The 12,376-nt window shown below is 33.0% G+C and overlaps 2 protein-coding genes across 2 annotated transcripts; both read left to right on the top strand.

The window, feature by feature from the left end:
- Positions 1 to 304: 304 nt before the first annotated feature.
- LOC105618251 (cytochrome P450 4g15) lies at positions 305 to 8,153 on the top strand. Its single transcript, XM_012199791.1, has 7 exons — positions 305 to 533; positions 1,074 to 1,271; positions 5,866 to 6,118; positions 6,467 to 6,683; positions 6,766 to 6,954; positions 7,174 to 7,411; positions 7,523 to 8,153. The coding sequence occupies exons 1-7, from the start codon at positions 305 to 307 to the stop codon at positions 7,885 to 7,887; spliced, it is 1,689 nt and encodes a 562-aa protein (XP_012055181.1). The 3' UTR covers positions 7,888 to 8,153.
- A 38-nt stretch (positions 8,154 to 8,191) lies between these two features.
- LOC105618413 lies at positions 8,192 to 11,913 on the top strand. Its single transcript, XM_012199955.1, has 9 exons — positions 8,192 to 8,424; positions 8,782 to 9,005; positions 9,496 to 9,687; positions 10,108 to 10,335; positions 10,575 to 10,756; positions 10,928 to 11,053; positions 11,416 to 11,527; positions 11,602 to 11,742; positions 11,882 to 11,913. The coding sequence occupies exons 1-9, from the start codon at positions 8,192 to 8,194 to the stop codon at positions 11,911 to 11,913; spliced, it is 1,470 nt and encodes a 489-aa protein (XP_012055345.1).
- Positions 11,914 to 12,376: the final 463 nt, after the last annotated feature.

Genomic DNA, 12,376 nt, shown 5'->3' with positions numbered 1-12,376 from the left:
GAGAGAGAGAGAGATCATTCTTTAGAATAACAATTCACTCTCAAAGTTTTAAAGAATATAGAGTACGCGATTTATGCGCACAATTTTCATACTAAAAATTAGTCTGATTCATTAATACGTTAACGACATTGATATATACATAGGCAATCAAAATATGCATAGATAATCAAAATTGTTGTATGCATCTATCCTGACTCCGTGACTTTCTGATTTTTTTCTTTTTTCTGCAGTATTTCGTGTTTTTTGAAAAACATTAATTAGATAAATAGTGATTTGATCGAACATTCTTTCTTTTTAGGAAATCATGTCAGCGGCTGAACCGGAAATAATAGCTGGGTCCAGTGTCACCGCGGCGTCTAATGGTTTATCATCGTTTACCATTTTTCTGTCTCTCTTGATACCGGCTTTGATTCTATACTACATCTACTTTAGAATTTCACGCCGCCATATGATCGAGTTGGCGGAATCACTCCCGGGTCCGGAAGGTCTGCCGTTAATTGGAAACGCACTATTGCTCCTAGGAAATTCGGACAGTAAGGCAATAATATAAAAATATAATGACGGAGTAAACATATATAAAATTCATATCCTAATTCGGTTATTTAATTTAACTCAGATTATTTAATCTTAGATAAATCAATCCTTTGATCTCAATATTGGTCCATCTCAAAACTATTCTGATTTTGAGATACATCAACTCTAAAGTTAATTTTACATTTTTGCTGAGTAACTTTTTGAATTATTTCCTCATTCTTGCTACAATAATCGAGAGTAACAAAGGAAGTTCTCATGAGTAAAAGCAGTTTAGATCGCGTTAATAGATCGCGAATATTCTAAATCACATCAACTATCACCGTTAATTCTAACGTTCGCCTAATTTCGACATTGAATTAGAAGTTAATTTGATGATTACATATCTCCTGTGTATCTTTCGTGCTATCTATTATTAGGCAGCATTGATTAGTTAGCTTAGTTAGTTAGATTATGGATAACGCCAGATCAAGTGGATTTGCATCGCGCAACTGACACGTTCGTGTAACTTCCAATTATGCATCCCTGTGTCTGTGTTGCAGCCATATTCCGTACCTTATATAGAAAGTCCTTCGAGTACGACCAAATTATTAAAATCTGGCTCGGACCAAAGCTGCTGGTTTTTCTTATGGACCCGCGTGATGTCGAAATCATCTTATCTAGCCATGTCTACATCGACAAGTCTGCTGAGTACCGGTTTTTCCAGCCCTGGCTCGGAAATGGTCTCCTCATCTCTACTGGTGAGTATTAACTACTTATGTGTATTTAACTACTTCCTATCGATATCTCGGAGTTCGTCGTTAGTGGTAAAATAAGTTTTCCATTTTACGCGTAAGAATATGCTATTCTCAAACTAATAATTTTCATTTAACTATTATTAAAGTCTTATTAACTATCATTAAAGTCTTATTAACTCTCATCAGAAGGCTGGGGAGAAGAGAGATATAACAGTGAAAAAGATCTTACGCAAAGTCTCAATCGAAAGTTATAAATGTATGAATGTGCCTTATTAACATGCTTTTTTGAAAAATTGTCTTCGTAACGTAAAATGTAATAATAAAAATGGTAAATGACTCTTTTTTGTGTGAGAAAAATAATGACAATACACGACAAAACGGAAAATGTTCCGTATATTTTTCCTCGTTTTGCGCTTGGATGTTACGTTCGGAAAATATCTCCTAATGTCGTTCAGTTTACTAGTATGAAAAACTTCATATAATAATTTTGAAGTATACGTATTATATTGCAAAACAACAAAACAATTATATAAGATTACATTTATTATTTATATAAGATTACATCTTGATAAAATTTTATGTAGCTTCATTTCAAATGTTAACGATTTTTCCACTATTCAAATTTAATTTATTTCAGATAATTCAGAGATGAGATTAAATTTAATCATTCATCTGCAGTTGAATTTCAATCAAATGTCTTTTCTTTTTCTCTTATTATCTCTCTTTCGACTGTTTCCAGATTTTTCGGATGAGAACCATCAATTTCTAGTTTATTAAGAAAAAGATACTTAAAAACTTATTTAGGAGATATTAAAATTTGTGAAATATAATGTTTATTTTACTGAAAAAAAAATTCTTATTTTTTATTCGTATTTTTTATTCGACGAAATTAAATTTTATTCGTAGCAAAAAATTATTTATTTTATGTTTTTCTACAATTAATGAGAATATTTTACAAAAATATTTTCATATTCAGTTAAAAATTTTTTCACCTACGTATCATTTTATTCTTGTTTAACATTAGGGGATAAAACAACAAGAGTAAAAAGAAACCTGGATGCACTCGGATGAACGCAATCAAAACAGGTTTCTCTTTATCATCGTGAACGAACAAAAACGAAGAAGTACAGAATGCGCGCAGACTCGATGCAACAACGATCGTCGATTATGCGCCAACTTTTATCGCCGACTTTCTCGGTATCGCGAGTGAAGGTCCTTTTTCTCATTGACGGAACTCTCTCGCCGAGGTGTAACAGCGCAGCAGCATATACATAACATGCATGCTACCACCTCGGTCTTAATTCACGCGCCTCGTCATGACATCCGGCAAAGGCGTCATGCATACCACATATCTCTTTTCTTTTTTTTTCTTCCTTTTCCCTCTTCCTCCTAGATCACTTCGCGTGAGTTTGTTTAACCACTAACGTTGTATAACGATCATATAATTCAGATGTTGTTGTATGACTTCTCGTAACTGCATTTGCCTTGATCATGCGCGCGATCAAGTTTTGCAATTCGGTGAAATGAAAGAGTAACTAGAGAAAGTAAGAATTGCTCTAATAGAACAAAAGGTCAAATAAATGAAATGTTTCTTCATACATAAAATTAATATCTTCTGCACAAATATAATTTAAGAAAGAAAGATAAATGATGAATATAAGACGTTCTTGCTGAAATTGACGATTATGAAACAGGAATCTAATCTATCTATAATTTCAGAAACTGATTTGTTGACAAGCTAATATACAATTATTCAGTACGCGCGAAATTGTAGACAATGCGTTTAAATAAATGCTCAGCGAATCATTATCTCCTTTTCTTACAGAGAAAGTCGATAATAAAAGTTGGCGCGCAATCGACGATCGTTGTTACGCACGTGCATTTTATTTCAGAAAGGATGATTTTGTTGAAAATATTTAAGACTTTAATTAGAGATAGATCTGAAAATAATTCTGTAAGACTATTATAACAATTAAGAAACTCAAGCTGATCGCTAGAATGTCAAAACTTCTACAATGTTATTCGTTAGGCTTTAATGGAATTATTTTGATAGTTCATCAAAATTATTTTCAGATTTGTATTTAATTAAATTTTTAGATGTTTATATATTTAAAACCATCTAAAATACAATCTTAAAACATACATAAAGTAAATAAATCATTGCCAATAAAGTATCATAAATCAATCACAGAACAATATTATTAGTATCTTAAGATATTACTTAAAATGATTATTTAAACTTGTAGTGAGAACAGATTTTGATCGGTATTCATAAATTTTTTTATATTTAAGATCCATTTTAAATACAATCTACAATATATTAAAATATATCTTAAATACAATCATAAACCTGTTATGTACAAAACTATGTTAGCGTTTTAAAATTAATTAAAATAAAAAAGCGTCAAAGTTAGATATTAGATTAACACGTATATGTATTTTTAAATAAATTTATCTCAGAAACTGCGCGCTGATTATTTTCGGTCTTTTAATACAACCAATGTGAAATATTAATAATTTCTCCAAATTTAATCAGATCTTTAATGTTATTATATAGCATCTGAAAAAGAACTTATTATAAAAAATATTAACTCGATCTTTGTAGTTGATTAAATAAACTATTTGTAAACTTAATATTACGTAAGATGATTTTGAAATAAGAATCGGAATGAACAACCTTCAAGATCTATAGATTTGTTCCATATATTTTTTTACATAACAATTCAAATACAAGCGATACATATATGACACGAGAAATCATTTTTAACTAAAATATCACTTATTGACATGATAATGATTTTTTAATTAAAAATTATTAAGAGTTCAGCATCAATTTATCACAAATTTATAGTCAAAAAAATGTGTCGAATAATCATCATTAGAATTTTTTATGATTTTATGAAATCATTTTAACTTAATGTTATCTTATTACGATTTTGTGTTTTAATATCTGGAGAGTCTCGACGCCTATGTGCATGGTATGTGTCGCACGAGACAACGCACTTGCATTTAAAAAGAGCAATGCGGGGGAGAGAGAGAGGATGGAGAGTGAAATGCAATCAGTCCGAGTAATCCACGAGACGCAAAACAGGAAGGAAATTTGCACGCGCGCCGGTGCTTTCTCTCCTTAGCTCCGTTTCCCTGCGCACATATGCGCGCATCGCAGTCTTTCTTATCATTGCACAATTACGACGATCTCTGTCTCTCCGGGTTTATTCTTTATCGCTGCACTGAACTGCACTTTCTATCTTGCTTTCGCCAAATTTCAAATATATGCCCAGAAAGGATGGTTTTGTTGAGGAGTAAATTTAAAAAAATTTTTAATTTAATTTAATTAAAAAAGATACAACAGATCTGAAAATAATTTCGTTGAATTATCAGATAATTATGTAAAACTCTCAAATTGGTTGACTGAAATGTCAAAACTTGTTGCTCATCATGTTTGAGATTCTTATGTAATTATTTTGAATCCAACAATATATTTTCTAGCTTTAAGATTTAGCTAAATTTTTAGATACTTCAGCAAAAACATTCTTTCTAAGTGTCTATTTTTATTTACCCAACAAACGAATGGATTAACATGAATTGAAATGGATTCAGATTTTCAGAAATATTGATTCACGAATGTTAAAATGAAAGCTTTTCAATCCTGAATGCATTTTTATTCATTTATAGGAATTGCATAGAGCATATCTCTATGCCTTTCAATCTAAAAATAATATTAGATTTTCTGTGCATTGTGAATACTGTTCAATTCAAAATGTTCAATAGGAAATGCAGTTTTTCAATCCAACTGCATCCAATTGAATCTAACTGAATTCAATTGAACCCAATTAAATCCAAAAAAAATATTCGCTATTTAAAATTCGGATAGAAAAAAATTTCAATCCATTTTAATCCATTCTCGTTTGCTGAATAGTTCAAATATAAGTGTACTTCAATATTTATAGTCATAAAGTATACATCTTCTGTCTCTCTCACGCGTTGTAATGCATTATCTTGCTCTTTCTCTCTCTGACTCTTTCTCTCCCGCTCTTTCTTCTTCCTGCTTCCGTATATTCGATAGAAAGTCTTCAAACACGGACCGAATACAACAGGAAGGAGGGGGGGAGGGAATGGAAATTTACGTTAAAATTACATACATCTCCATGAAATATAAACTCTTTCTCTTTCTTCTCTTCTAATTTTGTTCCACTAATAATATTAATATTACTGATATAACATTCGTTAATACGTATTGTCTGTCCAATTTTTATATGTTTTATCACATGTGTTCGTCACAATAGAATTTTTATACTATAACAAGTATAATAAAAGATTGCACATAATATAATTAGAAACGAAAATTATTAATTAAATGCAATCTTTAGTATTATAAAAACACCATAGATGATCGTTTATATAAAAAAAAATAAAGTGATCACTTCTGGATTAATAATAATAATTCTAATTCGTCTCGCATCATGACAATTCGCTGAAAATATTCAGGATGAATCACTTCAGATTCGATCACAGCAAAGAAATGAGGACTTTTGTTATTTATAAAAAATAAATTGATAATAATGATTATTACAGGTTTAAAAATGATTTATTACAGGTTCAAAATGGCGCGCTCATCGCAAATTAATCGCGCCGACGTTTCACTTAAACGTACTTAAGAGTTTCATCGATCTCTTTAACGCCAATTCGCGTGCGGTGGTGGAACGAATGCGTAAGGAAGGCGACAAAGAATTCGATTGCCACGACTATATGTCCGAATGCACCGTCGAGATCCTTCTCGAGACTGCCATGGGTGTCTCCAAGTCCACGCAAGACCGAAGCGGCTTCGAATATGCCATGGCTGTTATGAAGCACGTATTCAATACGCAAATTTCAGATTTGATGAATTTGGAAATAGAGACAAAAAAGAAAGACATCGGGAGTTGTTTTATATTTATAGTTTATTTTTAATCGATTTTAATTGAAAATTCTCTGATCAACATATTCCCAGCTAGGTTTGACTTTTTTTTGTATCTACAATATTTTGAATTTATAAGATCTTGGAAGTTTCTTTTTCTTAAAAATTTAGATTTGTAAAAAAACATTATCAACAAGTTGTAAAATTTTTTATGCAATTTTATTCCTTGAAATATTTGAATATTTTCATGTTGAAGAAATATATAAGACGGATATCTCATTACTGTCTTATCGTTATGTAGGATGTGCGATATTCTCCATCTGCGTCACACGAAAGTCTGGCTCAGACCGGACTGGCTGTTTAATCTTACGAAATACGGAAAAGATCAAATCCGTTTGTTAGAGATCATCCACGGACTCACAAAGAAAGTTATCGCACGCAAGAAGCAGGAATTCAAGAACGGCAAACGTAATATCATTGACGAGTCTACGCAAAATAGCAACGGCAAGACCACTAAAGTAGATAATTTTCAAATTGGATAATTTTCAGAAAAAGCTACATTGAGCGATGGACTATTAACACATAATATATTGTTCTTAGAGCACATCTGTGGAAGGACTTTCCTTTGGACAGGCGGCTGGTCTAAAAGACGACCTCGATGTAGAAGACAATGATGTTGGTGAAAAAAAGAGGCAAGCTTTCCTCGATTTGTTGATAGAGGCCGGTCAGAACGGCACTGTGCTAACAGATGAAGAAGTCAAGGAACAGGTCGATACTATTATGTTCGAGGTGGGTCGTGAGATATGACTCAGACTGATATTCATAGTCGATTCTTATATTTAAGGCTGGCTTAAGATATCATAAATCCATCAGAGAGACGCATTATTTCAAAACATTATTTAAAATGATCTTGAAATAAGAACAGACTATAAATATTAGCCTACTGACTACTTTGAGAAGATCAAATTGTAATTAATAAGCTGTCTGTTCTGTCATTCATTTTCATAGGGACATGACACAACCGCGGCTGCATCCAGCTTCTTCTTGTCGATGATGGGCTGTCATCCGGACATTCAAGAAAAAGTTATCCAGGAACTCGATGAAATCTTTGGCGACAGCGACAGACCTGCGACCTTCCAGGACACACTAGAGATGAAATACCTCGAACGATGCCTCATGGAGACTCTTCGTATGTACCCACCTGTCCCAATCATCGCGCGTACCATCAAAACAGACTTGAAATTGGGTGAGTTCTTAAAACTGGAATGCATGAAAAGAAGGCAAGATGAAATATTATCGACTTCTTTGCTCAAATAATTTATTATATTCTAAAAAAATTATACAATTGCTATTTCAGTATCGGGAGACTATACGATCCCAGCTGGGAGCACGGTGATAGTAACGACCTTTAAGATGCATCGGCAGCCAAACATCTATCCGAATCCGGAAGTTTTCGATCCTGATAACTTCCTACCGGAAAAGACCGCCAATCGGCACTATTACGCCTTCGTGCCGTTCTCAGCTGGACCACGTTCCTGCGTGGGTCGCAAATACGCTATGCTGAAGCTGAAGATCATCCTGTCTACGATCATGAGGAATTACCACGTCAAATCAGACATCAAAGAGTCCGATTTTAGACTTCAGGCCGACATCATCCTCAAGCGCGCGGAGGGTTTCAAGATCAAATTGATGCCGAGAAAACAGGCAGCCACCACCGCTTAAAGCTGTATCTCTTTATAACATAGTTAGATAGAGGATTTAGGAAGATGAGGAGGCGAGCCGCGAATTTCGAGTCTCGATCTCGCGATGGCCTTTTTTCGAGGAATCGCATCTCATACGCGCACGAGTAAAACAAACGCTATGAAGTTACATGTACATGTTATATATTATTGATCCTATCATTGTATAACATACATTTATCAGTTACGTTTATATTTATCTCGTGCATATATAATAAATCGCGGCTCTTATCGAGTTGCAAAATTTGAGAATCGACTATTCCTCGTTCCCGATCACGCGAGATGAAATGAAAGGCCGGCTCAAAGATGTGCAAAGACGTGACTTAGGAACATTCGGGAGACAGATTCGAAAGGGCTTTCCCGGAGAACTATCGAAAGCTAATTCCGAGATTACAGAAGCAACGACGATCAAAACTCTCGCGGGAGTCCGATCAGGGGAGATGGGGAAGGTTAAGGACGAACTGAAGGCGATGCTTCCGATATTAACGTCTTCAGAAGTGAGAAGGTGCTTTATTTTTTTGGAATAAAAAATATATCCTCTCTTTCAAAACGACTCTTTTTTTCCCTACCAGATTCTTTCGTTTTACATACAAACACATCGAATAGTATAATTAATGTAATTATAATAGAAATTATAATAGCAATTATCACAAGAATGATTTTATTAATATTGAAATCAAAAGTGGGCTGAACTGAATTATCTCTTATTTTTTTCTCTCAATTTCCTTCTGTTTTTTTTTGAGGTGCCTCATCGCGATGCTTATTTATACTGCCATTTATCTCAATTATCCTTTCTTTCTTTTTATCCGAATTGTAAATAAAATATAAATGTTCCATCAAACTCTTTTATAATCGATATTGCTCTTTCTTCGAGTAGATTTCATTTATTACCTCACGAAGCGATCATTGACGAGCTCAAAGAAGGCAACTATGAGGAATCGATCCAATATTTGAAAGAATTATTTGAACTCGACGAGGAGATTCGTAGGAAGGCTGATCCTGGTACTCTAATATGGGAGAAGCCACGCTTAAAGAAGAACAAGAACGCGATGTCGCGCTTAAGGGATGGCTTGATCATTGTCGAGCAAGCCAAAAATGCTGGTGAGAAAGAAAATTGATGTATACACGGAACGATTTGTTGAAACGTTTAAAAATTTAGCTAAATATACAGATACAAAAATAATCAACAATGACATAATTTTGGAAATAATTTTCTGAGTAATTTGAACAATAATTTTTGTTGAAAAATATTCAAGTTAATTACTAGAATATAAACATTTTTTTGCAACATTGCTCATCATTCTTGACTTTTCTACATATATAATTATTTTGATGATTGGAACAAAATTATTTTCAGATCTACATCCGGCTAAATTTTTAAATATTTCAATAACAAAACCTTTCCGGATAGAATCATTAATATTCATTTGCGAAACACAAGAGTGAAACCATTGTTCTCAATAACAATTGAAGTGAGAGGATCACACACAATCGTGATGATAATTCCTATATTTGATCTTTGACATTTGAGACGAAAGTACGATGTACAGAGTACGAGTATGATTATTACGGTTAAAAATTTTCTGAATAGGAGATTATATTTCTACGGCTGCAGAATTTCTAAATATGGCGCTATCCTTTCAAGCAATGATTTGGGAATGGTGGTGGGTGGCGGAGCGACTTTACCGTAGCGCTCTGGAGAACGCTGAATTAATCGAAGACGATAACCATCAGACGAGCACCTTCGTACATTACCTGTACGGCCGATTTCTGTTCGAACAAAGTTAGCGAAACACATTATACATGTAAATTAGCAAATGAATGGCGGGCAAGTGTCACTTCCTGTTCACTTTCTATATAAATAGTCACAGTTTCAATGTTTTTTTCGCAATTAATATACTACGTTTCAATATGCTTGAGTTGAATATTTATTAATAAAATATTTACATACGTAGTATATTTGTATATAGATTATAATAGCTACATTAAACAGAAAAAGCAACTTAGATATTATAATTTTGAATTATATCTTTACATCGATAAAAATAATTTTATCTCATTTCGGTCTAAAAGTATAATTAATGTAAAGTATAATTAAAGTAAAAGTATAATTAAGTTACTTTTTCTATTAAACGTAGTTGATCATTATAAATCAGTATTATAAATTAATATCAATACAATTACATTCACGTGGTGCAATCAGTACAAGATATGGCAGGATCGTTATATCACTTAAATATCGTACATAAAGCGTCTTGGAAGAAGTCATGGAATGCGTCGAAGATAACTGGTCGAAAAGAAGAAACCATCTTTCGAGAATGCAACGTGCTTCTATACAAAGTATTACTGATGCACGCACAACAAGTCGGCTGCGATCAACCGGATGTCGCTGTGAAAGCATGCACTGAAGCTCTCGCTCGAGCGACGGACTGTAAGCTGTTTTTTAAAAAAAGAAAGAGGAAAATATTTACCTATTGAGAGTTATACCACTTCAGGATTTTGTTAAAATGTTATCCTATTATTTCAAGTTTGGTTCTCTCGAAGATCGTTAAATTCAGTTTTCACTGCATCAATTAGTCTCTCATTATCAGTAAAATTCTTGAAAGTTTTCTTGAAATTATAAAAGAAAACCTTATCCTACGATATCATTAATCAGCCTCACATCCGCAGCTGGACATTACGAATACATAGCGAACGTTCTATACGAGCTGGGGATAAATCAGTTGCGATCAGGCGATGTGAAACTTGCCTTCCAAAACTTCTCCAAATTCCTGGCGATAGTTAAGAGACTTTCGGACCCGGAGAAAATATGCAACGCGTATATGATGATAGCACTTGCATACAAGTTATGTGTCACGAAAGATTAATAGAATGATTAATGTGGAGAACGTCGAATAAAAAAATTCCAAAAATTTTTTTATCTATGTTTTATCATCGCACATGCGCGCATTTACTATGCGATCTTAATTTCGAAAAAAACGCGAATTTTTGACGTAATTCTTACGAGCGATTCATATTTGTAGGAATTGAACGACGATGTAAACACGGAGAAGTATCTCCATTTATTTATAGTAAATGCAGTCGAGTCTGGACTTACGAGAAAAGCGGCACAGGCACACTACTGTACTGGCGAGCATTTTTTGAATAAGGTATAAAATCGTAAAATGTTGGATAACAAAAAAGGGGGAGAGGATAGAAATGACAAGATTATTGAGGAATATCTTATGTGAGAAATTATTACATTTTCCTGAATTCTTATGTTGTACAAAATGACCCATCAGAAACGCGCTGATAACGATAATGCCTAGCATATACATTTCACATTACATATACAGATTTGCTTAGAATTTTAGAAATAAAAATGCACATTTATCGATAAAAGAGCGTTCTGAATACGGGTCAATATACCTTAAATATATACAAATTATTACATATCCGCTAAGTGATCAGTGTCGTAAAATATTAATAGAATATTTCCTTGGAGAGTTAACAATGTCTGTATTCTTTTTAGAGAAAGCTAGATATTGCAACCTTTCATTTGGAAAAATCTTTTGAATTGTATAACAAACTCGGTTTATCCAACGATGCTGATAAGGCGCGAGCCCTTGCCGGAGTTTCGAAAGGCTAGTTATATACTTCTTCAACATATAAACTGTAATATGAAACGCATTTAAAATGCCTTCGTTTTTTTTAACAGGGCAAGAAATCATCGATCAATATATCCATCTTGTGCAGCAGTGCGGAACCGCCGATCCGAAAGCAATAACGATGCTTTGTCAATGGAAAAATCGTAGAAGCGTTTTTTGGACTGAAAAAAAAGAGAAGAAGCTACACGCTGGTAAGAGACAACATTTTGTAATCAACCAAAATTTAAATAAAATCTCAGAGTTTGCCTCTTGCAATTCTTAAACATATTGAATACCGCGTCTTTATAAGATATCATAAGTAACTCAATGCAATATTATCATACATTTCAGAAGATTCAGAAAAATTTGCTCAAGGAAACTAGAAGTGACGTCTCATAATGTACTTTCAGCGATTTGACATATGATTTTTTGTAGTAAATAATATAATGCATCAATAAACATTCACAATTACATCAATGAATGTCTTTATAAATAGCATTCTAGTATTACGGTAAAGATTAAAATTTAATAGTTACAAATTTATTATTATAATTTTAAAATAAAAATAAGTACTCTCGAAATTAAAAAAAACAATGAAAGGATTAACGAAAACAATTGAAAGTCAGCGCCTCCAATAATTCGCAATGTTTTTTTACAATCCTTGCACATTGTTTACGATCTTCAGTAGTTTTTTTATTATTTTTTTTTCAATCTAAATATTAATGATATACGTATTAAAAATGTAAAGAGGGGGGGGGGGGAGGTATTAGCGATGCTTTTGTGTGCAGTTAAGTAATATACTCTTTTTATATATATATATATATATATATATATATATATATATAT

Source organism: Atta cephalotes, assembly GCF_000143395.1.
Source record: "Atta cephalotes unplaced genomic scaffold scaffold00016, whole genome shotgun sequence".
In the NCBI taxonomy this organism is placed as follows: Eukaryota; Metazoa; Arthropoda; class Insecta; order Hymenoptera; family Formicidae; genus Atta; species Atta cephalotes.
The sequence above is the reverse complement of the archived record's forward strand: the minus strand, read 5'-3'. Positions and strand labels throughout refer to the sequence as shown.

Bases quoted from the DNA above. Each gene is read 5' to 3' on its own strand.
- LOC105618251 (XM_012199791.1), top strand. From the start codon at position 305: ATGTCAGCGGCTGAACCGGAAATAATAGCTGGGTCCAGTGTCACCGCG. The intron at 6,119-6,466 runs GCACGTATTCAA...ATCGTTATGTAG, and splicing joins TATGCCATGGCTGTTATGAA to GATGTGCGATATTCTCCATC. The intron at 7,412-7,522 runs GTGAGTTCTTAA...TTGCTATTTCAG, and splicing joins CAAAACAGACTTGAAATTGG to TATCGGGAGACTATACGATC.
- LOC105618413 (XM_012199955.1), top strand. From the start codon at position 8,192: ATGAAAGGCCGGCTCAAAGATGTGCAAAGACGTGACTTAGGAACATTC. The intron at 11,054-11,415 runs GTATAAAATCGT...TATTCTTTTTAG, and splicing joins GCGAGCATTTTTTGAATAAG to AGAAAGCTAGATATTGCAAC. The intron at 11,743-11,881 runs GTAAGAGACAAC...CATACATTTCAG, and splicing joins AGAGAAGAAGCTACACGCTG to AAGATTCAGAAAAATTTGCT.